The sequence below is a fragment of the Saccostrea cucullata genome, unplaced genomic scaffold, assembly GCF_032062105.1.
Source record: "Saccostrea cucullata isolate Sc308-1 unplaced genomic scaffold, CSIRO_AGI_Scuc_v1 ctg2389, whole genome shotgun sequence".
Lineage (NCBI taxonomy): Eukaryota > Metazoa > Mollusca > Bivalvia > Ostreida > Ostreidae > Saccostrea > Saccostrea cuccullata.
Window position 1 is genome coordinate 83,699 of NW_026920804.1, and position 27,692 is coordinate 111,390.

The 27,692-nt window shown below is 33.9% G+C and overlaps 1 protein-coding gene across 2 annotated transcripts; it reads right to left on the reverse strand.

Annotated features, from left to right (window-relative positions):
- Window positions 1-601: 601 nt before the first annotated feature.
- LOC134258318 (thioredoxin reductase 1, cytoplasmic-like) lies at window positions 602-27,243 on the reverse strand. 2 transcript variants are annotated; one of them, XM_062740843.1, is made up of 19 exons: window positions 27,080-27,243; window positions 25,378-25,541; window positions 20,829-20,889; window positions 19,651-19,737; window positions 15,364-15,491; window positions 14,826-14,898; window positions 14,262-14,330; window positions 13,945-13,995; window positions 9,908-9,945; window positions 9,402-9,506; window positions 9,056-9,171; window positions 7,739-7,964; window positions 7,233-7,322; window positions 6,976-7,049; window positions 6,318-6,474; window positions 4,886-4,993; window positions 4,301-4,396; window positions 4,000-4,134; window positions 602-1,777 (listed from the first exon to the last, which is right to left on the reverse strand). In XM_062740843.1, exons 2-19 carry the CDS (start codon window positions 25,483-25,485, stop codon window positions 1,715-1,717), a joined length of 1,785 nt encoding a protein of 594 aa, XP_062596827.1. In that variant the 5' UTR covers window positions 25,486-25,541; window positions 27,080-27,243; the 3' UTR covers window positions 602-1,714. The 2 variants fall into 2 exon arrangements, with proteins under 2 accessions (XP_062596827.1, XP_062596828.1); XM_062740844.1 differs by lacking the exon at window positions 25,378-25,541 and having other exon boundaries at window positions 27,080-27,197.
- Window positions 27,244-27,692: the final 449 nt, after the last annotated feature.

Genomic DNA, 27,692 nt, shown 5'->3' on the forward strand with positions numbered 1-27,692 from the left:
AAGAAAGTAAAGAAGAGCTTTTCAATATCAAATCCTCCATCTACAGTTCATCAAATATTATATTTGCTTTGAATCGGTGATCCAAACTAAATCATGAGAAATCTAAAATTGACATTCTTAGGCAAAAAAAATCAATCAATAGTTTCTCAGGCCAAAAAGTTCAAAATTCAATGCGGCAGGCAGATTTTTTTTTTTTTTTTTTTGGGTAGCAGGTTTTACATCTTTTTTAAGCCATTTGTTCAATAAAATGATAATATCTACTTATTCTTAATTTTTGGTCTCTGAAATTAGTTATAAAATGTATTCAACTTTAAATAATGTTATTCCAAACATTTAATTAAAGGTAAAACTATAAAATATTGTAAATTTAGAACAAATGTATTGTTTTTCTAATAAAAATAGCATTTATGAAAAGGGGAATAACTCATTTTATTTTCAACTTGGAAAAATAGAAAATTGAGTTAACAATATGTCAATAAAATTGATCGCAACACTGTTGAAACCATTTATTAATTTTTTTTGGCCTTAGTAAATGTAACATAATTCTTATTTCCTAAGGAGAATAAATCCAACAACACACTGTTGAGAAAAATAACAAGTGTACTGGAAACAAAGTTTAATGTCAAAAAGCAATATACCTGGTATATAACAAGAATGATTTGCAAAAAGTATCAACTTAATGATAGCACTTCTTGGTTGTGTGGTTTCCATAGCAACGGTCACATCAGGTCATGCCCTGCCTCGTTTTGAGGTTGATGAGTATGCCCCTCATAAAGAACACTTAACATGTGTTACAGACGATTACCATAGAATCCAGTGAAAATGTTTCCCTGCCGCTGAAAGCTCTAACGCCACACCCCATCACAAAATATCAATAATCACAGAACATTACATCTCATGCAATTATCAATTACAAAATGTTTGTATTTTATGCAACTGCATACATTACATACAAATATCAATGAAACTTATTTCAATATGTCAAAAATAATTTTACAAAAAGTAAAATCCACTCAATAACTCTTACAAAGAATAATATCTACTTAAATAAATACTTAACAATGCTGGAAAAAGTTAGTAGTCAATAAATTGATTCTAAATACATTGTATTTAGAAAATGGGGATATTTAACCAATAATTCCCTATACCTGAGAAACTCTACAAAGTAAAAAATATCCAAAGCAATGTATTGATCAAATAATTGACTAAATGTACTCATGAAATAATTGTGAGCATACACACATATATATATATATATGCATCATTAGATTTAGGAATGAATCAAAATTCATCAACAAATACAAATGATCAAGTTCTTCCCATAGTTAATTATTACAACTACATTAAATCATGATTTTCCTTCTCGAATAAAAAGATATATTTTTTCTAAACAAAATTGAGAAATTTACACCCTTCTTTCCATCTGATAAGCATTTGAATGTCTGTAAAATCATCAGTATATAAAACTTTGCCTGTCTGACTTTTAAAAGACCAAAATTAAACAACATACAAAATGCATTTTCATTTTTAGACTTAGCATCTGTTTTTCAATGGTAATTCTCCAAAGCTACATCCTTCTTGATTTAAAAAGATATGTGCAATTCATAAGTAGACTTGAGATGACATGATGGTGTGTTAGTGTCAAGAGAGTTTATCTAGAGTTTGGCCTGGGGGTGGGGGTTAGAGCTTGCTGGACCAGCGGCAGGGTTTAACCTCAGCAGCCCGACTGTTGAGTGTCCATCCCACTCCTCTTGGTCACATTCATGGTGGTGAAAGTCTAAAAATAGCACCCAAATGTTATGTCTAAAATTAAAACACAAATGTTATGTCTAAACACAACACACAACTGTTAATCCTAGAAGAGTTTATTTACAGTGAGTTAACCTTTTTTCTTTATGTACAAGACATATAAAACTTGTAGGGGAGTTATCCTTCCTGCGTATTTATCTGAACTCTCTAGTAAATAGGTATTCAGTGATATGTATTCACCACACAATACTACGTATCTGACACACAGTACTACGTGTGTGATAGAAGGATGAGCATTTTGAATTTTTTTAAGTTAAAGTCTCCTGTTCCAAAGGAAAATATCAGCAATCGCAGATCTGCTTGGACCAAGTGCATTAAATGAGGCTAACGAAAATGTTCGAGAACATTTGGTACAAAGTAGCGATTCGCCGAAATCAACTCCTACAAACACACAATGAGAGGAAAATATATTTCCTATTCTCCAAAACATCGTGCCGACATAGGAAAGTATGCTCTCGAAAACGGCCCTGCAGCTACAGTTCGGAAATTCAAAAATGACTTCCCAACACTAAACGAAAGCACCGTGCGCGGTATGAGGCAGAAATATGAGGATTCTAAGAGATCTAAAAAACGCAAACTGGACTTGGAAAGTGATGTTACAGAAATACATCCAAAGAAACGTGGTAGGCCATTCCTTGTCGGCAGTGATATAGATTCTAAGGTTAAAAAATACATTCATGTTTTACGGGAAAACGGAGCTGTAATAAACTCACAAATAGTATTAGCAGCGGTGAAAGGAATCATTAATGGCACAGATAAAACAATGCTAGCAGAGAATGGAGGGTCAATCGAGTTAACTAAAAACTGGGCAAAGTCAGTTCTAAATCGCATGAATTTTGTGAAACGGCGAGGTTCCACCGCATGCAAGAATGAAAAAGTAGAGAACTTTGAAGGTCTTAAAACAGAGTTTCTGGCACGGATTGAAAAAACAGTTACCGAGTATGATATCCCCTCGAACCTTATTATAAACTGGGACCATGCTGGTTTAAACATTGTACCAGTCTCTAATTGGACAATGGCTATGGAGGGATCCAAGCGCATTGAAATTTCAGGCTTGGGGGACAAACGACAGATTACCGCTGTTTTTGCTGGGACACTATCAGGTATGTTTTTTTTACGTCTATTTAAATTAATTACCTATTGATTAGTATCTACTGATCGAATCTAATTAGAAGTGTATATAATTTCAGGGGATTTCCTTCCACCACAAATTATTTACGCTGGTAAAACAGAAAAGTGCCACCCAAATTTCAAGTTCCCATCTGAATGGCATATCACGCATTCAGAAAATCATTGGGCCAATGCCGATACTCAAATGGATTATGTAAAAAATATCATATTACCGTACATTAGAAAAATTAAAAAAAGTGAAGGTCTACCATGGGGCCAGAAAAGTTTGTGTATTTTTGATGTCTTTCGCGCACAGATGGGTGAAAAGTTTCTTGAATACCTAGCGGAACACAATGTGAAAGTAGTATTCGTCCCAGCTTGCTGCACAGATCGTTTACAGCCACTTGATGTAAGCGTTCAAAAAGCGGTGAAGAATCATCTGCGGATGTCTTTCGAGAATTGGTATTCCGAGGAAATTGTGTCACAGCTAAACGAAGTTGAGGACAGTGAAACAGTTGTTAATCCCGTCGATTTGTCACTTACTAAACTTAAGCCTCTATCTGCCAAGTGGCTTGTACAAATGTTTCAACATATCAAGAATAAACCTGAAATCATTCGCAGTGGCTTTAGTGAGGCGGGGATTACAAACGCACTGAAAACCCATCTTGAAGATGAGCTACCCCTGGCTACACTTACTGAAAATTGATGCCACATTAAACCACTACTAATGATGCCAGGCTTGTTTGAGATTTGAAGTTGTTTGATATTAAATAAATATAGTTTCTTACATTGTGTTTTATTGCATGTCTAAGATAAAAAATAGATAGCGCACTCTCTTACAAAAGGAGGTAATATTCCAGGCGCACTCTCCTATTAAATGAGGTAAAAATCAGGTACTGTATGAAAGTTTAGAAAAATCTAGGTCCGCCAAAAAAAATTCCTCCAAAATTAATTGTATACCTTTGAACAGTCAAAACGCCAAATTTTACACCCGCTAAAAAAACCCACTATACGGTACATTTTACAAACTATTATAATACGAAACTGTTTCATTTTAATTTTCTAAGTACAACTCCTCACCTCAGCACAGGTAGGATGGATTCCAATCGTGGCATCAAAGTCTGACTTCTTAGCCCCTAGTCTCATCCCCACTGCGAATCCCTGGGTTACCTCCCCTGCGTTAGGCCCTAGTACATGGAAGCCAATTACCCTCTCCTGGAAACACACAATGAGAGTATAGATCACCATACATTATAAAAGGTAGAAAATATTGTATATATCCTATACTTGCTATTAAAATAAACATATGAGTAGATATTCCTTGTGAACTCTCATATAAATAATGCTCAAATTATGTGAAAGAAAAGACTAGACTTGAAACCTTTTCAGGAATGAGGCAGATGAGTTTAGCATAGCAGGAATTCTCTGGTCGTTTGGCCACGGTCCACTCCAGAGGCCAGAAGTTGGTGTGGTACACCTACAGTGAATATAGCAATACAGATCAACAATGCAAGTGTTAACTTAAGTAATACTTAATACAGCTATAATTTTTATACACCAAACATATACAAATTGATAGAAATCTGAATTTCATTTTTTAAAAATCCAATCCTTTCCTGATTACACCATGATTTTTTCTTCATAAAAAATATTAAAAATTTATATACTACGTAAATCAGCTTTCATTCCTGTGCAAGCAATGTCCTTGAGTTTTACTACTTTGTCTTCTGTTAATTTCTCTTGAAAAATTCATATTATTTTGTATTAATTTAGAATATTTCCTTGAGACTGAAAATTAATTACCATGAATATTTAAAACCGACAAAAATTGGCATAAATAATAACTGGTTTACAGTACACTGACCTAACATCTCTAAAACCAGAGATTCATTTTCCCTAAAAGTTTGCCACACATGAAGAAATGCTCAGATTTTTAGGAACGAAAAAATTCTTCATGTTGAATTACCTCCAGTTTGTCCTCTCCAAACTTTTTGATGGCGTCTTCCTCGGAGTAACCAATACAGCCGTATTCCAGCGGAGTGAAAACTGTGGTTGGCACGTTGATGTAATCAGTCTGTTTAGGAAGGAAAATAAAATTAACTGGAGTGACTGGTACTAGATTGACAGTGAAGAGGGTACAGTCAAACAGGTGTTATAAAGAATAAAATGAAAACACTGAATTTTTAAAAATTGTAATCTTGTATGTAGGAGCAGTACAAGAAACATATGTTTAAGTGACTGCCAGAAAATACAGCGTTTAAAGAAAACATCAAGTTAGATAAGTGATTAAAGTACAATATGCTGTTATAAAGAAGAATTTTAACTGGATCTTGAACTCGGTAAAAACATAAGAAAATTGTGTTGTGATTGTTTTTAACAACTCGTCATCTTCATTATTATTTATACTGCATTAGAACATACCCTTTCTTTACTGAGTCCATACAGCCTGTTAAATAGGAGTTTCCCGGCCAGTACATACTGTGTTAGAACTCACCCTTTCTTTACTGAGTCCATACAGCCTGTTAGATAGGAGTTTCCCGGCCTGTATATATTGTGTTAGATAGGAGTTTCCCAGCCTGTATATACTGTGTAAGAACTCACCCTTTCTTTGTTGAGTCCATACAGCCTGTTAGATAGGAGTTTCCCGGCCTGTATATACTGTGTTAGAACTCACCCTTTCTTTGTTGAGTCCATACAGCCTGTTAGATAGGAGTTTCCCGGCTTATATATATTGTGTTAGATAGGAGTTTCCCGGCCTGTATATACTGTGTTAGATAGGAGTTTCCCAGCCTGTATATACTGTGTTAGAACTCACCCTTTCTTTGTTGAGTCCATACAGCCTGTTAGATAGGAGTTCCCCAGCCTGTATATATTGTGTTAGATAGGAGTTTCCCAGCCTGTATATACTGTGTTAGGCCATGCAAAATTAATTCCTTGGTTCTCAGGCCTTTTTTCAAGAAATATGATGAGGGAGGGAGGCATTTTTTTTTTCTTTTTTACTGCCCCCAAAACATGATGAGGCAGCTTTTTACATTGTACAAAACCTCAAAAAATGATGAGGGAGGTGATTTGGTTTTTATATTTAATTGATTTAGCAATAAAAAGGGTCAATGAGGCACCCTTGGAAGAGATGAGGGAGGGGCTGAGAACCAAGAAATTAATTTTTTTTGGCCTTAGATAGTAGTTTCCCAGCCTGTATATATTGTGTTAGAACTCACCCTTTCTTTACCGAGTCCATACAGCCTGTTAGATAGGAGTTTCCTAGCCTGTATATACTGTGTTAGATAGGAGTTTCCAGGCCTGTATATACTTTGTTAGAACTCACCCTTTCTTTACCGAGTCTGTACAGCTTGTTAAATAGGAGTTTTCCGGCCTGTATATACTGTGTTAGAACTCACCCTTTCTTTACTGAGTCCATACAGCCTGTTAGATAGGAGTTTCCCGGCCTGTATAGCTACAGGGGTGAGTTCCGGTTTCCCCTCACAGATGTCCCCTATAGCATAGATATTGGATACATTCGTGTTCTCCTCTTCATCTACAGGGATAAATCCATTCCTACAAGATCAACATGACATCTCTTGTATTGTAAAAAAACCATTATATATAATCTTATACATGTAGCATGGCTTCTATTGGAGGACCCTTGTTTTTTCTTTACTTTTGTTATATTTTCAAGGATAAATTTAAAGGTTTGAACTTCACATTTTAATATAAAGCCATTCCAAATACTTTTAATGCTTAATGTCTGTGTGAATCCCTGCTTTGAACAAGCCAATGCAGTAAAAACACATACATACAAAAAAGTATTGAACACAGGTTTTAATTTTGTTTATTTCTTATATTGTTCAGACTTTGTTAATCTTACCAAAGAGTATTTATTTAAATCATTAATCTTTTTTCTGGGTCTCATTAGGTTTAATCTACCAAGATTTGATTGTAATTTGAAACCATATCTTTTATATTTCTGGAGTGGTAGAAAGGCATTTGAATGATAATATTAAAAGGGAGACAAAACTTGGGATGGTTTTGAACATTGTACACAATAAACTTTCTCACTTGTTTGTTTTAACCCCCACTTTGTCCAGACCAATGCTTGATGTACACGGGTCTCTTCCAATAGCAAATATCACCTGAAAACAGCAAAAAAAAAAATATTAAAAATCATTTCTTACTACATGTCTTAAACAAAAGGAGAATTAATTTGTATTGCATTTTTTTTTTTCATCAAGTCCTCTAAACAGAACTGAAATAAAATTTTTAGATCTTTTAGCACAAAATTTCCATGATTAAAATTGCTGCAGTGGATTGCTTACAGTGTTAAATTCATCAGTAAACTCCATTCCATCTTCATACTTCCCCGTCACTCTGTATTTTCCTGGCTTACCGTCCTCTAACTTCTCTATCTGTCAATTCAGAAACATAAACTGAGGCCAATTATAACACACTTAGGCATAAACAATGTAATATTAAAATGCAAGTTATTTGAGAAGTTCAAAATTCTTGCATGAATTACAAATAATTCATAATATTAATGCTTTATTTTCTCTGTTTTCAGTCATTTTAATACATTGAACAATATACATGTCTGATCCAGAGAGGTAAAATTGGGTCCCTATCCTAGACATGTACAATTCAATATAATGACTTAAAATATGCAAGAATTTTTTTGGGGAAGCAGTGCTCTCATGTCAGTTATGTAAAAATCAAGATCTCACAAAGAAAAAGATATTTATATACATCATTTGTGTATGAGTAGCCTGTGATACAGATATAAGCATGTCACTGCCTCCAGAAAGTCCAGACTGTGGATAAAGCTAACCTTGGTAGGCACACACGGCCTTATGAAGTTGATCCCTTCCTGTTCCATGTACTCTCCGATCTTCTCGGCCATCTGTTGGTCAAATCCTCGCAGCAGGATGGATCGCACCATTACAGTGACATTCAGCCCCAGGGCGTGGAGAAAGCCCCCACACTCCAGGGACACATAGGAAGCTCCCACCAGTAGTGTTTTCCCAGGACAGTAGGGCAAGGAAAACAGATCATCACTGAAAAATGGATGTTTATTTTGACCAAGTCTTAATAATGCCTTAGTTTTCAAGAAACATGGACATGCAAAATTAAAGAAATGAGACAGGATTCAGAAAACAATTTTGCTCAAAATTTAAAGTTATTGTAACAAACTAAATTTAATCCCTTAAGATACCCCTATTGCCTGAATGTAAATATTGTTCTTTATCCTGTGGGGAGCCTCTCGATTTGTAATTTTATCTACCTGAGAGTTTGCGTAGTACCCGGGAAGTCACAGCCGAGTTAAGACCTGTTTGGCTTGTTGTGTTGAAGTAGCCGGGGCGTGTACTCAAACTGCATCAGGTATTTGAAAATGCAATTTGTAAACTATGTTTTCTTGTTTGAGTCTACAAGTTTAGTATGATTGTTTTATTATATTTTTCCCCAGGGTCCTATATCCTCGGGCTTTCGTCCCATTTCGTAATTAACAGGTCTTGGGCGGGGTACTACAGCTATTACATTGACAATAGCCTGTCTGCAGTCCAGGGTGTGAGTGAGAGGCTTGCAATATGTAATGGTTTTGCAGTTACAGCGGCAAATGTGAGAGAGTGTACAACAGAGTACGGCAGCCCTGACGGACACCTCGGGACCAGCAATTAAAAGTTATGTGTTTATCTTGAATAACGAAATCACCTTTTTGAAATAATATCAACTCAAACCAAAGTTATCCAGACAGCATTGTGAAAGTTTATTATGTGTTATATGTGTTATTTGTGAAATTACATTCAATTTAATTTGTGAACGAAAAATACATTTACCAGAGGAAATTCCAAAAACAGAACTAAAATCTTTAGCAAGGGTGTTGTGTTTAATCTACTACGTTTTAAAGGACATTCTCCAGGACTGACGTGCTTCTGATAGACATTTCATTCCTATATTTTTTTAATAATTTTTGTTGTAAAAAATGTACTTTTGTTTTGTTTATTAAATTTTGTTAAAATTTCATTTGTTTTATTTTCTTCATTTATTCAAGTTCTTTAAGTGTATAACCCACATCTCAACAGTTATAAAGAAATATTTAATAATTTTCAGCATTCTATGCTTACATATAACATAACTTTGGACTTACCTAGTGATTCCGTATTCCTTGGCCCCTGGGATGTCAGGGTATCGGGGCCTCTCTCCCATAGCCAGGACAAAATGATTAGCTGTCTTCTTTATCTCCTGGCCTTTCTTATTCACAGCCTGCAACGCAGAGCACTTTCTTTCAGTAACTGTGTAATGTTTTAATCAGCAAGACTCTAAAGTAATTTTAAATACAGCACATATTGCACAATGATACACGTTACTGAAATGTTACTCAATAATGCATAACTATTTAATCATAAAAACACAATTATTCATTTTAGTCCAATGTACTCTTTAAAATAAGACACCCAGCTAGTGTGAATGAGTATAACACCATTATACGATACCTTGATTGTATGTTCGTCCACGAACTCAGCATAAGCGTTGTGGTAGTCTACCTTTTTGTCTCTCAGTTGAACCCTGTAACCCCAGTTTAGGGACCCAATGTAATCCTAGAACATGAATATCATGACTTTACAATTTTGGCACATATCACATAACAGATCTGGATTAAATATTGAATAAAGTTCTACTACATGGCATTATGGCTAAGACTTTAAAAGGATTCTCAATAGAAAGTAATTTTCTAATGATTATTTTTCCTACTTAAAATACATTTATTCAGCATACTCAGGGGGAAAAATGTGTCATAAAACTATTCACTTCTTTCAATTAAAAATATAGTTAATATTTTTAATGAATTCTGGCACTGGTTCAATTCCTGTTAACTCCTTAATCCTCTACATGCACTTTTCTTTCTGTTTACACTAATGAGACCTAAATCAATATTAACGTGGATTCAATGTATTGTGTAACAAGCTCTCCATCAGGTGTACACAGTCCTTTGACCTACCTGTATAGCATCCTTCATCGTTGTCCAATTATGTTTCACTGCAAAATAAAGTAGAGAATTCCCATTTAACATGTCATTTTTTTATTCTAATAACCATATGAGCCTCGTCGGATAGAAATCGACCTTATGTCAAAATTTATCGAATTAGATATTTTTGTGTTTTTTAATGGTCCATGTAAAACCATTACAAAAACTGAAAACGGAATCAAAATATCTTCATTTATAACAAAATTACATTTTGAAATTGATATGTTTGCAAAATTAACTCTGAGCATATATCGTGGTTTTTTCACGATTTAATTGTGACGTCATGGTTTATTCTCCGTTGTTCGGTAGAGCACCTGTCAACGCGTAGCAATCCAAGCAGTCATCATGTCTAAGTTAAAAGTATTGCTTTATAAATGACAAAAACAGATGATCACGATTTACAATCCTCAAAACTATGTTAACTGTATTTTAAATCCTTTAAAAAGCGAATACCCCCCCCATCTTTAATTTCTACTTTTCTGTCTTTCGTACAAATGGCTTTGTCTCTATGAACAACTGAACTTCCAATAAACAAAATATAGATCTACACTATGCTGCTTTTACGTTTGATATATTTTTATCAACAGAAAAAAATGAAGGGGCATCAATATGAATTTCAGAAATACAAAATTTATCATTTCTTTGTTACCTAGAGTATTAGAAATGCGTTGAGGGAAAGAAAAAGAAAAACACAAGCTATGTTGAATTACGATATAAAACCATGTGCCAGAACATTTTCTTTCTTTTACAATTCAATAAACTGCAAACGAATTAAATGTTAAAAAGAGAATTGATTACGTATAGACTGTATTGAGAATGTCTTAATAAATATTTTACTAGGAAATGCAGTTAAACCAATTTAAAAAAGAATAAATAATGCTATAAATTAGATAGTCGGATTCAACTTGGGTACGTAGGATTATAAAACAGATTAATATTAAGCCAGCGAGGTAGCATTATATACATGTATGCTGACGTAAGAACACCCCCCCCCCCCCCAAAAAAAATAAAATAAAACAAAACAAAACATAAACTCTCCTTTAGAGAAAAATAACGTGTATGAAGGCACGCTGCGTACGCATCGACAACATTCTGTTATCCCGTTCCTAACCAAGTCCAACACAACACTTATAAAAATATAGACATTTCATAATTATTTGTTTTATGATTTTGTAAATAAAAAAAATCAAATAAAAAAAAATGAGATTTATAATTAAGTTATCTGTTGTGGGTATCCACCCTCTCTTAAAAAAAAGAAGAGAATTGTCGAAGAATTTTATAATGTAGGGAACGTTTTGATGTTATAATTGAAAGTCTTAGTACAAAAGGAAACCATATTCCTGTTATTCACGAACAGGTGAAATCCTGCTCAAGATGATTTATGCAGAAAAGTTTGGTATTAACGGGGTTCAAAATAACATTATGCCGAATATTTAAGAACACCTTTCACAAAACTATTGTTGTTGTTTTCTTACATCCGACTTTAGAGTAATTATTTTGGTTTACAACTCTTTAAAATATTAATGACGTAGAAGGATATGTTTTACAAACCAGGCCCATCTTCTTACATTTTCGCCAGCCAAGTTAAAGAAATTTAAAAGTCATAGATAATCCATCGTCGGTATTTTTTATAAACTTTCAAAATAAGGAGTGAAATATTTAAGAAAATTTAACCTTAAATCTGGTAATGGAAGAGAGACAAAAGTTAAGATAGAGAAAAAAACCCATCTTTTTTAAGGAAATGATCCCCCGTGTTGAGCCTCTTTTTGCGTCAAAGGGAAGCAACTTGCACAATTTATCGTATCCAGTCACTTTGGACAATACGTGTTTCCGTTTGAGAATTACTGATATATGAAGAAATTGCCTTAAACAATACCAGTATTACTTGTTTCTTGACATCTCAGGGACTAATATTGTAGTTAGAAAAATGAGTTTTAAAAGTTGTTCAATCGTGGCCTTTGTACATTTTGTACTGAATCGATATGCCTAGCTGTTTGTTTTGTTTTGGTTGGTGGGTTAATTTCTGTTATAAATTTGAAAATACACGTAAATTCATTCAAAGACATGAAAACATTAAAGTATATCTAATATAAAATTGCGAATTTAATCGTGAATGAATGAATACACGTGCACAAGATTATAGTAAATGAAGTTCACACACTAGGCTATTACTGCATCAGTACATATGCGATTTTCTGTGACAGATTACGTCTCCTCTGGCTAAAATTTATACTCTAAACTACAATAAAAAATATATTCTGTACTTCCTCAGTAATGCACCATGCCATTTTTTCTTCGCTATATGTCTACCAACTTATTATTTATCTGCTGTTAGATATGGCCTGACGTCTTCTGCTATTTGAAAAACAAACAAGAGGCCCAGGGGCCACAGCGCTCACCTGAGCACATCGAGCTTGAATTTAACACACACACCCCCAGGCGTTCATCAACAAACTAGAATCTACACTATCTGAGGATGATTCCATATAAATAACACTAATCGTAGCTTTGAAGTACTTGAAAAGAAGATTTTAAAAGGTTTCCCTATATATCCCTATGTAAAACTTGGGTGGGCCATTTTGGCCCCATCCTAGCCCCAGGGGTCATGATTTGCACAAACTTGAATCTGCACTACCTAAGGATGATTCCACATGAATTTCATCTTTCCTGGCCCAGTGGTTCTGGAGAAGAAGATTTTTAAAAATGTTTTCCTATACTGGTATATTCCTATGTAAAACTTGGGTCGGCCATTTTGGCCCCACCCTTGCCCCGGGGTCATGATTTGAACAAACTTGAATCTACACTACCTGAGGATGATTCCACATGAATTTCATCTTTCCTGGCCCAGTGGTTCTTGAGAAGAAGATTTTTAAAGATTGTTCCAATATATTCCTATGTAAAACTTGGGTCGGCCATTTTGGCCCCACCCTAGCCCCGGGGGTCATCATTTAAACAAACTTGAATCTACACTACCTGAGGATGATTCCACATGAGTTTCATCTTTCCTGGCCCAGTGGTTCTTGAGAAGAAGATTTTTAAAGATTTTTCGTATATATTCCTACGTAAAACTTAGGTCGGCCATTTTGGCCCAACCTTGCCCCGGGGGTCATCATTTGAACAAATTTGAATCTACACTACCTGAGGATGATTTCACATGAGTTTCTTCTTTCCTGGCCCAGTGGTTCTGGAGAAGAAGATTTTTAAAGATTTTTCCTATATATTCCTATGTAAAACTTGGGTCGGCCATTTTGGCCCCACCCTTGCCCCGGGGGTTTTGATTTGAACAAACTTGAATCTACACTACCTGAGGATGATTCCACATGAGTTTCACTTTTCCTGGCCCAGTTGTTCTTGAGGAGAAGATTCTTAAAAAATGCTATTAATTTTTCTCTAATTCATAATTATCTCCCCTTGAAAAAGGGTATGGCCCTTCATTTGAACAAACTTGATTCCCCTTCACCCAAGGATACTTTGTCCCAAGTTTGGTTGAAATTGGCCCAGTGGTTCTTGAGAAGAAGATGAAAATGTGAAAAGTTAACGACGACAACGACGACGACAACGACAACGACTACGACAACGACAGACAACGGACAAATTTTGATCAGAAAAGCTCACTTGAGCCTTTGGCTCAGGTGAGCTAATAAGTGTAGATCGGACTCGGCATTCCTCTGGCTTGTGTTTACATTGATCCATGGTAACAATAAAAAAAATAAGGCTCTATAAAGGGTAATACATTTAAAATTTGTTTATTTTATTAGTACATGTTTAAAATGATCCGACTTTTTAAAGAAAAAATCTTTGAACTGCAGTTGACGATGTCTAAAAAATTCCTTAACGTGAAAACCATGTGTAGTAAAAATTCCGGGAAATCTTTCTCAACTTCATTCGCTTTTTTCTCATTATGACGTTACATACAATAAGGTCGATTTCTATCCGACGAGGCTCATATATTATACTGTAGAAAAATTGTAAAAGTTTCTACCAACAAAATAAAAATCACATGCTCTGACCATTTTCTGGGACTTCCCAACCAAAGTTCTTTGCATCTTGAAGTCCATGTCCTGAAAGAATTGAAGGAACTTTGATCAATATTTGAGGTCAATATAAGGCAAGAAAATGTAGGAGTAAATATCTTATTTACCTGTTGCCTAGAACCATACTATTCTAACAAACATAGATGCATTATACTGATTTTCCATTTTATCACAAATATGTTTTTTTATTGTACTGTTTTGAATCTTTCTCACTGAGCGAGAGTTTAAAATAGACACAGAATGAGATCAAGCATACACATTAGAAAAAGTTAAAATGGCAGATCTTTCCTTACCTAGTATAGCGGCCTGGTGCATCAGTTTCTTGGGGATACATCCAACATTGACACAAGTCCCACCCAAACCTACAAACAAACAGACAAGTTATAGATACAAGGTTAATTTTCACACCTGTTTTCAATGTACTAGGGTTTCAAATCTTTCCTGTAGATTTCTTGCACAAAATATCTTTTTTAAAATCTTTCTCTGCACAGCATTATGCAGAGTTCAGAGAATATATTGCTTTTAATTAAAATCTAATATCTTCCTCCATACCAAAACATATTAGTTGACATTATTATCAAAGTATCCAATTAACATGTGGTACTGGTCTTGCATGTACTTTTATGCATGTTTTCCATCTTGTGAAATTACATGTAAAATAAAACCTATTCCTGCCATTCATATAAAAAATAACCTCTGAAAGTAGCTTGAGCTATTTACTTGACCAATAACAGATTTTTACTTAAAACCATTTCTTTTCCATGGCATGGCAAATATATAATTGGTAGATAATGTTTATCCAGACTTCTACTTTCCTTACACACCCTTAGCCCCGACCCCCTTTAAATGACCCTTACCCCATGTTGTTCCTATGGGTGTAGGTTTGACAAAATCAAAAACAGCCACCTTCTTTCCCAGTCCTGCTGCTTCCTACAACAGATTACAATAATTAGCAGGATGTCTCCTACCCACCACAACTATGATTATAATAATTAGTACCACTGAATTACAGACTAAAATATGTCTCCTGCAGCAAACATTATTATAGTAACAAGTTATGAAAAAAAATACTGGCTTGCAAGAATTGTATTTCGTGATTCAAGAAGTGCAGAGTTGATAAACAACAGAATTCTAGCATTTCATGTAGGACAGGGATGTTTGGATCTCTTCAAAACAATGAAAACTTAAATCTTACAAAAACAGTTACTAATGATTTCACAATATTAGCATTGATTAGCTATCGATAATAAAAAATAGAACAAAGAAATACTTCTGCAACTTAAAGCTGCACTTAATAATTTCATAGAACAAAGCAAGAGAAATTTTATCCTTTCTCCTGTATATTAACTCTGCACCTGGACAAAAATCAATACCTGGATATTGTATAAACATTACCTTGGAGGCTGCTAAACCCCCTGATCCACCACCGATAACGATTAGATCATAATCGAAGGAAGTGCCCATATTTAACATCTGCTGCAGTCTTCCTTCCTTGTGAGCCTTCAGTGTGTCATCGCATCCACCTAAAACATAAAATAGCACCATCTATTTAAACATACAAGTCAGTGTGTCATCGCACCCACCTAAAACATCTAAAATACATGTGCTGTCTTTATCAACATCGCATCCACCGTAAACATATAAAATACTGTCTATATAAACATACAAGTCAGGAAAAAAGTAAATAATGAATGCATAAAATAGGGTTCACCATGAAATGTACTGTTGAATCAGGCCTGTTTGGACCAATAGTTTGGAGTTTATATAGGTCCCCCTTTACTGTGCGAATTTACATCCCAAGGAACAGTAACTTTGACAACATATTGGTTCATCAAATTTTCTACATTTAATTTTGTTCCCCGGAATCTTTAAAATTTTATATTTAATTATGTTTTAGTTGACAACAAAATCCGACCACCACAAATTAAAAGGATATAACAGTATTTGACCCTGTGAAATTTCTAGAAATTGAATGCTGACAGATTGTGGTAAAATACTATTATATCTACTCTACGTTCCGGTATTTTAAATACAATACATGATGTAGGTATACCTTGTTAGTAAGCTCTTCTTAACCAGTTAACATTAATGAATTGCAATGCTTATACATGTACATGCCTTTCGCTACTGACTGATATAATTATCAAAATTTCCTTTTTCAAAGAAATCAATAAAATTAGATAACAATTAATTCTTACCACACATAAAACACATCATCATGACCAATTTTTCAGCAAAAAAACAAAATGAAAAATCCTGTCCATATCTCTCAATTTACGATATTAATCAACTAATATTCCATTCCAGCACACCGGTACAATCTCCTTGCTCATACATTTCCAGATAATCTGACAGAATATTGCATGAATCTTTTCAATCATAAACTCTTATTCCTAATACGTGAAACAATTTCCGACAGATAAAAAAACCAAGATTCATCTAAACGCTATAAGGACACAAGATGAAATTCATGAGACCTGTCCTCAAAGTCTAAGTGTATTTAATTATCAGCTAGGCAGGTATCAACACTTTCATCTTCATAGGTATGCAGGATATGATTAAATCTCAGCTCTTTTAATGAAGCAGTGTCCTTATGAAAAGTTCATAAGCAGACATAACAATACATCCTTAAATTAAGAGAACGTTGTTCATTTACTTCGAAAATATTTGAGTACATCTATGTACCTGAGTGTAATGAAATATTGGCCAGGAATATCACATGGGAAAATATGCATGAATAAAAAGATTTATCCCATGTTTACCCTTTATCCCATGGATATAGCTCATGTGATATCGTTTTCATATGCCACAGTTGTGACACCACAATTGGTTTTGCGTTAGCGTGATGAAGTAAAATATACTGTAAATCACATTTTATTCGCGAGAACTTTATTTTCGTGTAATTACGCGAGACAGTATGCTCACTAAAATTAAATTCTCGTGCATAATAGTATTCTTTAAGATTATATAGAGCAAAAACCAGAATTCATGAAGATTTTATCTCGCCAATCAAGAGTCAATGACTATCTCGCGAAAATAAGGTGTCGCGAAAATTTAGTGATCTACAGTAGCAGAGTCCCATATAAAAACAGTGTAAAACATCGGTTGTGAAGTATTAAACATGGGATAAAAAGAATCTCGCATGATTTGTAGCTGGATATGATTTTTATCCAACTCGCCAAGACTTGGGGATAAAAATCACAAAACTCGTTGGATAAAAATCATATCCAACTACAAACCATGGGAGATCCTATATTTATTAAATACTTTAATAAATACTTTGACAAATGAGAATTTTATGACTTTCAACCAACAATTATTTGAGAGCAAAATTAGTAAAGATTTTCATCTCTTTGCCAGAAGCAATACGTGTAGAATTTAAATACTCTGGATTGAGAGGAGATGTAAACATTAAACATTAAAATAATATAGTACTGTAAAACCCTACATTTACCAGGTAAGTGATATGATTTGATTTTGTGAACTTTCAGTCATGATCGACATTCCTTATATGGAAATAGATTATAAGTATCTACAACTCGTATACCAAAGTTGTAATTCGATCAGCAAGAAATAATCCCTCTGATCTTGACAATGTCCAATAGCTGGTTCATATTGGAGTTGCAGTCGCCAACAATTCATACAATGAGAATACTACATGTACATGATGTACAGGTCCTCCATTCTTTTTTATTAACCACAGTCCTCAACCCTTCTGGCAAGAATTTTACAATTTTAAAAGGGATTCCAAAAACTTGATTAAAATTCTGCAAAATTTCTCTTGTAAAAGAAATCAACATTGCCTGACTTCCTCATTAGTGATTTTGGGGTACTCGTTAGAGATACTAAATAATGAACAGATCACTAGTATTAATGATGCAGATAGATCATTTCCTTGCCATTCACTGGGAATACCAAACAACTGCTTTAAATTGGATTTATTGAATTATACAGGTTACTGCTAGATAATGAATACTACAGCAATTAGCATATGGATCTTACATTCTCTAAGATAGAATTACATTCACTCATGAGATCACATAATTAAATGACAAGAAGTTCAAATCGTGACTTATAGAAGAGATAAGTATTGGTACATCTAAAAGAGACATCAATCACAACTTTTTGCTTAGACAAAAACTCCAAGAAAACAATCTCCTTATTCAGGGATGTATCAAGTAATTGTAATCACATAAAAGGGTAACAGAATATTCTTGCCATTATCAGTGCTTATCAATGCTTGACCTCTGAGTATACTATGGGAGTTTGGGGGCATACACCTCTGAAAATTTTCAGATAAATGTTGCAAGACTTTGAATTTCGAGAGCACTTGCTGTATAGCTCATCATAATGTCAAATTTGGCAGAATTTTTACTTGCCTCAACATAAACTGTAAAATACATAATAAAATGAAAATAACTCTTCTATAGCATTACATACATTGTTGTTGACGGAGGTAAGGATAGATTACAAAAGGGCACCCATATCTTACCGCAGGTGCTCTTGAGTAACTTTCTTTTTAATATCTGAGCTCTACTCCCTTAAAATTATATACAGCTAGTGTACATCTATATATATGAGGTTTAATAAAGAATATGTTTCTTTATTGTTACCCAACCAACCCTATGTTTATTTGCGGATCCATTTTTTTTTTCAGCGTTAAAATCCAGAATTATATACAGTAAAACTCGTTTAGTACGAACACGGATATAGTGAATTTACGTATATAGCGAAGTTTCTCGGGGTCCCCGACAAAATTCTTAACAATTCTTTGAAAAAATTTTACGGTTATACGGATATAGCGAATTTAGATATACATCTATATATGAAAAATAATGGTTTAAAAAATCTCAAAGGTAGATATATTGAATTGACTTTATTTTTAGATAGTATATGCAAATGAAATTCAATTTAATGGAAAACCTCAGTAAGTCACGGTATGTTTTGTAATAGTTGTTTCCCTACCATATTCGCTTGTAATACTTGGAGGAAAACGTATATTCTAAAATTCGCTATATACACTTCTACAAATTCGTTATACGGATACAACGCGGATATAAATTCGCTATAACCGAGTTTTATATACATCTATATATGAGGCTTAATAAAGTATATGTTTCTTTACTGTTACCAAACCAACCTTACATTTACTTGCTGACCAAAATTTTTTTCAGCGTTAAAATCCAGAAGTCACTTGCCGGTCAGTTTAACTTTAACATGCATCTTAATTGATTATAAGCATTTGAAATTAAAAGTAATATACATGTACATGCATGTATATACAGAGACAAAATGGTGGCGAGTTCAATATCTAAATCAAGTTGTTCAGAACAGTCTGATTACCACTGTGTGATAGTTGTGAGGCAGTTGGCAAGAGACATTGTCTATCGGCCATATGGCAAGCACAAACAAAAGTAAAGCACCACACAATGGCAAAACTGCTTACATTTCAACCAATACGTGTGAATTTTTTGTTTAAAACAATTCAATAAAATAAGAGATTCTACCTACCAATCCTATCTAATTTCAGCATGTAACAGTCAATGAGCACATTTTTGTTTGGCCTGATAAATTATATGTCTCAGTGTTTCTTGCTCACAGTTGATTAGCTTATACACAGTGACTGCACTAGAAATAATACTCGGCCTCTCTGGCCCGTTGCCATGGTAAACGTAAACCTACCTAAATGTTGTCCTGCCACAAACACGTTAGGTACTGTCCTCTGTCCTGTTATCTCTAACAAAGCGTTCTGGATTTCACTTCCATTAGCTGGCAGAATAATAAAAAACACATCAGAAAATCAGGAAATCCTATTACATGACACAGTTATTGTATTAATTGTAGAATACAGGGAATTCTCTCAACTCTTTGACAGAAATGACTACTCAGGGGCAATGCTCTGCTTTCTGTAGGGGCATTAAATTTTATTGAAATAGTAAGAGGAAGCAATGCATATTTTATTGATTAAGAGAAAAGTGTGCTCAGGTGAAAAAGCTTATGTGTGGTTATACAACAAATTACATTTGCGCCATTACAACTAGAAGATCAGAACAATGCTGGGTCCAAAAAATCAATAGGATTTCTTGATTTCTTTCTTGTGTCATTCAAATGAAAGTTTAATGAACAAGTCAAAGGACAAGTCTCAAGTCTTCCTTCATTTCTTCTGAACATTCACCTCTGACAGCAAGATTTTAATAACTTATTTACAATCTGTGGTTTTCAAATATTTGACTACATTTACTGCCAAGATCAGTGTATTCATTGTAGAATATAGAGAATTTTAAAAAGGCCACAGATATTATTTTCCAATAAGTCCAAAAGTCATAAAAAATTATCAGATCAGAAACATGTTTCAAACCTGTACAGTTAAAGTGAATATTTCACTGTAGAATTTAATACTTATAAAACCATGTTTTTTTTTTTTTAGTTTGTATAAAGCAATAAAATTTACACATGCTTTTTTTTACTGATAAAGCAATAAAATAGACAATGGCATGAATTTGTTGTTTGATATCCATATATATTAATCAATATATGTTTGTGACATGGTGACCTAATTTGTTTATCCATATTAAGGAAATGTTCATTCTTATTTTAGAGCTATTAGTAGAAAAGAAATATAAAATCCTTTTTGTTGTGACTGATGCAGGGCAACTTCCATGGTCTCGAAATGTTTCAAATGAAAATTAAAGCACTGGCTAATGCCTCAGCTTTTATCTTTAAAACAACATTTCTTGACCTTGGAAGTTATCCTGCAACATTCACGAAAACATAGACTCCATTTCTTTAACAAATCATAGAACAGGTCACAGGTCACATAGAGAGGACAAAGTTGAAATGACAGATTTGTCTTTTCTCACCTTGTTTATCCAATTCTAGCACTTCAAAACTCACTTTCATCGACTGGAACAAGTCCTTCACCTGTAAAATGAAATTCAATAAAGAAATCAATAAAGCCTTCCTAGCATTTCAATATTATGAAAATCATACTGCAAGTTATGAAATCCAATCTTTGACGTCATTATCAGTCTCAATACTCCCATCCTGCTTAATTTTACTCCTTTATGTCCTTATATATCTAATAAAATACCAATTAACATGATTATTGACCAATTACCTTTCGTCAAACGTAAAGTCATATTCCTTCTTATGTTTTAACATTTTTTTTTATTTGGGGAGGAGAGTGGGGGACTAAGACAGGGATCTTATCTATCTTGATTGGTCAACATTATACCTCCACATTGCGAAAATTTTCAGCTCATTGCCGCTACATTTTATCAAAATTTCAGATGATCATTACCGCTACATTGTATCAATAGAACTATTGCAGATTACAACTCATTATAATTCATATAAGAGATATCCAGACAGCAGTACATTGAGCAAATTAAGGGCCTTAAAAGCTCTAGATACCGGTTATCTAACGACAGTGAAGAATGCGCTTTATCAATGACCAATGTTTCATTTTAATACTTTTAAAAATTTGATAAATAAGATAGATAAAAAAAATTGAAAAAATGTCATCCTACCCTAACTTTCACCGTCCCTTACTGGGCAAACGTAAAATGGTTTTATGCATGTTTACATGCATATAAGCCTTTGGTTAGAGAAAAGGCAGTAATGAGTGTTAAGCAGTTAATTAAATGACAATTTTGAAAATGTAGCAGTAATGATACGCATCCTCTATCTTGAAGTAGTTGGGTCAACAGTTGGTACTGGCTAAAGCAAAATTTCCTCTAAACTCTGTTAAAACAGAAATTTCCTTTCAGTCATTGAAGTGACCAGGGCCATTAGACTCGGAATATATTGATAAAAGAAAAAGCCCTCTTCCTTAGTTCTATCAATGTTACAAGCATTCAGTTAAATTAATATTGGTCTTGCTGGAAAAATCTTAAAAGCATATAAAGTCTTTTTTCTCTTTCATTGCTAATTAAAGCTTTGAGTGGGCTGAATAAAAATATATAATTCTAGGAAATAAGCCCATCTCAAAAAACTAATCATAAAGTCATTAAGCTGAGGTTGAAAGATTTATAATCAAGTGCTGGCTCTATTTGATATTAATCTCTTTACAAGACTCGTTGTCTCTGGATCAATAAAACACAGGTAGCAGTTTATATTTGCTTAAAATCCTCTCCACATAAAATCTCATAAACCACAGATTACTGTGAAATCACTAATTTTCGTGGAGGTTTAATAGAAGAGACCCAATATTTATGACCACCACGAAATGTTAATTTTTATATGCACAACTACTAAAAAATCCTCTCCACATAAAATCTCATAAACCACAGATTATAAGGTGTTTTAGGTCAAAGAAAACAGGTAAACATAAATTCCTGTATATGCATGTGTTTAGAATTAAGTGCAAGTTTATGTCTAGAAACTTTAAAATTCAAATCCATGACATGAACAGAGGATTTTTTTTTCAAATCAAATTTATTTTGTTACAATGTAACATAGGTAAATGATGTTGACATGCCCTAACTGTTTCCCTTTATAATTTGTAAAATGGTAAAGAAAAGTTAGTTCTAAAATTTACCACAGACAGTACCAGTAATTTCTTTATATTGCATTCTCTCTTTTCTTTCAAATAAAGTACATTGTTAATAAAGAATGAATATCTGCAAGGATCAAGGTTCTTTCAATAGATAAACATATAAAATATACATGCTCATTGTATATCAATAATATCAGTATAATTAACTTTATCTGATGATGTTCAAATTTAACTCTACACTTGGTTGACAAGCAGGATACTAATCATGCTAAATGTATCACAATTACACACCACAAATACTTGATGAAAAAAAACATCCTCAATATATACATGTACATGTATAGCTGTATGAAATAAAGACAGGTCAGTGTCTGAACATAGAACTCTGACAGACAGCAGTTTCTCCTGATATAAGATAAACAGAAGCTAATATGTTTTTTCAGTTAATGTTAAAACTGAGCAAACATATACTGTACTCTACAGTGTACATGCACATGCAAAAATACATGAATAAGTAATTTTAACATTATTTGACCTCTGTTACTGTTTGAATTTTCATAAGTAATGACTCTCAGGCCTCTTTTCTAAATTTCATATTTTTTTTTTTACTTCCCAGCACTGATTTTCATCAAAAGTTAAAGCATAAGTCTCAAATAAAAACTAGAAATATGTCCATAGGACATGAATGCCCCACCGAGGACATATTAGTAAAGCAACATGAAAATTTGTATGTAAATAAAATTTGATCAGTTTGGTTCAGGTAGGGCTTATAGTCACTAGGGAATAAAAATGTAGGTAAGATCCAGCATCCGAAGCAGGTCTGGTAGTGTCCATCCCTAGATGCATCATCCATGCAAGTTTGGTTCAGGTAGGGCTTAGAGTTACTTGGGAATGAAAATATAGGTCAGATCCAGCATCCGAAGCAAGTCTGGTAGTGTCCATCCCTAGATGCATCATCCATGCAAGTTTGGTTCAGGTAGGGCTTATAGTTACTTGGGAATGAAAATATAGGTCAGATCCAGCATCCGAAGCAAGTTTGGTAGTGTCCATCCCTAGATGCATCATCAATGCAAGTTTGGTTCAGGTAGGACTTACATGTATAGTTACTTTGGAATGAAAATATAGGTCAGATCCAGCATCCGAAGCAAGTCTGGTAGTGTCCATCCCTAGATGCATCATCCATGCAAGTTTGGTTCAGGTAGGACTTATAGTTGCTTGGTAATGAAAATATAGGTCAGATCCAGCATCCGAAGCCAGTCTGGTAGTGTCCATCCCTAGATGCATCATCCATGCAAGTTTGGTTCAGGTAGGGCTTAGAGTTACTTGGGAATGAAAATATAGGTCAGATCCAGCATCCGAAGCAAGTCTGGTAGTGTCCATCTCTAGATGCATCATTCATGCAAGTTTGGTCCAAGGAGGGCTTATAGTTCCTTAGGAATGGACCTGCTCCAAAAACTTAAAAACCTGGAAAATGTGGTCAATCCAAAGCAAGTCTGGTAGTGTTCATCCCTAAATGAAAATGTAGGACTTATAGTTCCTTGGAAATGGACCTGCTCCAAAAACTTTAAACTGGTCACTCATCTGGAAAATGTAGGTCAGATCCAGCATCTGAAGCAAGTCTGGTAGTGTTCATCCCTACATGCATCATCCGTGCAAATTTGTATCAACATTTGAACTTTGATAACACCATCTAGAATGGTATGTTTAAAACTGAGCTAAATACTAATTTAAGAAAAGTGAGGTCAAGGTCAAAGTAAAGGTCAAGGTCAAAAAATGTTGATGCAGTTGCATAGCTCTCATCAATATCTATCAGCATATGAAGTTTGATGAAAATATCTTGGATAGTTTCTTTAAAACTTAGCTTAGAACAGAGCTAAACACAAAGTGTGACGGAAGGATGAAAAGACGGAAGGACAGAAGGACGGAAGACGGACATGACAAACACTATATGCCCCGGCCATATTCATGGCGGGACATAAAAATAATGTTAGGTTTAAAGTGCTTCTTAATTTATTATTTTATTTTTATTTTTTTTTTTTTTTTTTTTTTTTTTGGCAATGGTTTTTATGACAGACCATGATCAACATGGTATGAGGAAAATTTTAACGCAGAGAAAAGAAAAACAAAAAAATTATTTAATTACCACAACATAAACTTAAAAGTATGAGGTGTATGACAATAATATTTTCATATCTATAAAACATTATTTATATTAGAAAACTAAGTGGTGCTTTTAGATTCTTAGTTAGTATATCAAAGTGTGATAAGTGCTTTCATGTATTATAAATAGATAAATACGAAACTTCATAAATCAATTTTTCTGTCTATATAAAGGCAAGACTATACTTTTCCATCTGCTGGCTATTGGCCTACTTATTAGTAGAGTAGGTTAAGTAACGCAGCTAACCTTCTTACCTACTTATTAGTAGCTACCTATTAGTGGAGTACTCCGAGTAACTCATCTTCTTACCTACATGTACTTATTAGTAGCTACATGTACCTATTAGTAGAGTAGCTCACCTTTTTACCTACTTATTAGTACTAGCTACCTTTTAGTAGAGTAGCTCACCTTTTTACCTACTTATTAGTACTAGGTACCTATTAGTAGAGTAGCTCACATTTTTACCTTCTTATTAGTACTAGGTACCTATTAGTAGAGTAGTTCACCTTTTTACCTACTTATTAGTACTAGCTACCTATTAGTAGAGTAGCTCACCTTTTTACCTACTTATTAGTACTAGCTACCTTTTAGTAGAGTAGCTCACCTTTTTACCTACTTATTAGTACTAGCTACCTATTAGTAGAGTAGCTCACCTTTTTACCTACTTATTAGTACTAGCTACCTATTAGTAGAGTAGCTCACCTTTTTACCTACTTATTAGTACTAGCTACCTATTAGTAGAGTAGCTCACCTTTTTACAGAACGGACATGTGGTTTTGCTGAAGATCATCACTTTGTTGTTGGAGACATAGTCACTGATTGTCTCCTTCAGACCTCCATTACCTGACACCGGCGGCATCTTGCCTCCGCGACCCTCGCTCCAATCTTGGTTTATTCGCTTTATATTGTTTCAAACTATATTGGAAAAGTAGGAAAAAACTTAGACAAAAAGTCCAATACATTTGTATTTGAAGTCACTTCTTACTCAATATTTGTTCTTTTTCCTACTGAAGTATACATTTTTTTTGCTGATGATATACAGTAGCAGAAAAATCAAAATGCAATATATGCATGCAGGGTAGACAGACTACTCGGCCCAACGACACCTCGGCCCGTGCTGGTTGACACCTCGGCCCTGACAGGTCGGCTCAAAATCATTGACACCTCGGCCCATACCGAAGACTGCTCGGCCCATTAGGAATGAATTAAATTTAATTTGTTTTAATTAATTATTGTTATTATTATTTTTTTTTGTATTTTCCCTGTCATGGTAATGTAAATGTATATTATGTATTTCTAATCACTATACGTTTACTATGAATATACGATAATTTCAGTATTTTCTAACAAACCACAGCACAACATCAAATTACAATCCGTTGATTGGGAGGTAACAGGTCTATTTATTTATTGACTTTGTTGTTTATTACAAGGCAACATAATACATTATTAATATATTTACTAGCCATTTTAAAGAAAAAATGCGCATATTTTAATGTTTAATTTTAAAAACTCATATTTTTTTTTCAAATCAATTCAATAATATCAACAATGGTTTCTTAATTAAAGGAACTTTTATTAACATTAACTCCCAATTGTGGCTCCTCATAATTAACTCCTCATAGTCACCACCCCTATGACACGCGCTCGAGACTAAAGGATGCACTGCGTCTTGTTTGTTTAATGATTAGCACTTATAATCAAGTAATAATGGATCGTCGTTCTGTAATTACCGTCAATTTGCCGTCTTGGAAGATTGCAAATGTATCAAATTAATTTTCTATTGCATTTCATAGATACATGTATATAACAACATAAATAATAAATATATTTAATTAAAATAATATATTTCTGTTTGGACCGAGGTGTCTTTTATGTGAGCCGAGGTGTCTTCAAATTTGGGCCGAGCCGTCGGAGCCGAGATGTCAATGAGCCGAGGAGTCGTTGGGCCGAGGTGTCGTTGGGCCGAGCAGTCTGACATTCGCATGCGGATACCCTTTATCAACTGGCATTATACCAAAGAAAACAATATCATATTAAGACATGAGTCTTTGAAATTCATGCATGCATTTTTAAATAAACTGTTTAATTTCTCAATACTACTTCATTATAGTTTTTATGATCATAAATTTTATAACTTGAATCTGAGGAAATTCGAACTAACAAAGTCCCCCATGTCTTATAATCTAGCTATTATCACTATATTCATTTAAGTTTTTGCATGCAAATAAACTTAACTATTACTTTTCCTTGTATATCTTGATTTAAAAATAACTAAATAAACAACTTTGGACTAGTATTGTGAATTTGCTGGCCGCAAGTTGACACTGTATGAGTGTGAAACCGAACATCAAAGAAAAGTGTCTTTTAACTCTTTACACACATTTTTTCATATAAAGCTAAGTGAAATTGTTAATGAATACCACCAAAATTTTAATATTAAAATGATCTACCTGTTGTATTTGACAAGACAAGATTCCTTTCAAGTTCCTTGCGGCTTGCCTGGCTAAAGTAGTAACTTTTGTGTCGGTGTTCCTCTAAAATTATAGCCAACCACGTGGTACAAATCTGATGTCATGTATATTTTCTGCCCCGTCACGCTGGAATTCCCGGTTGAATTTTAGAACAGCGTGGACTGGACAGATTCCAAGAATAAAATGTCACAAAAGTAACCATTTCAGATAAAAAGGTAATAGATAAAAATGACATAAATTTTAGAAAGAATAAAATTTAAATAAAGGATAAAATTATATACAGGGTGTACATGTACATATATATAAATACATATTTCAACGAATTTTTATTTTAATGAGGGTATTCAGACGGTTTGTTCTCGTTTTGCACACATTTGAATTACAGGTAATTAAAAAATGTGTGAAAAATGGGAATTGATCAGGTGAGATAATTGCTTAATTGCTATAGTCTATACCATACTTTAATAGTATTAAGAATGTGAAAGGTGAACTTACAGTGAAAAATAAGAGAATAAATACAAAGTTAGTGTATTTGATTATATGATTATCTTAACATCTTCTTGGCTTGGGCATTATTTTCAAATAATTATAT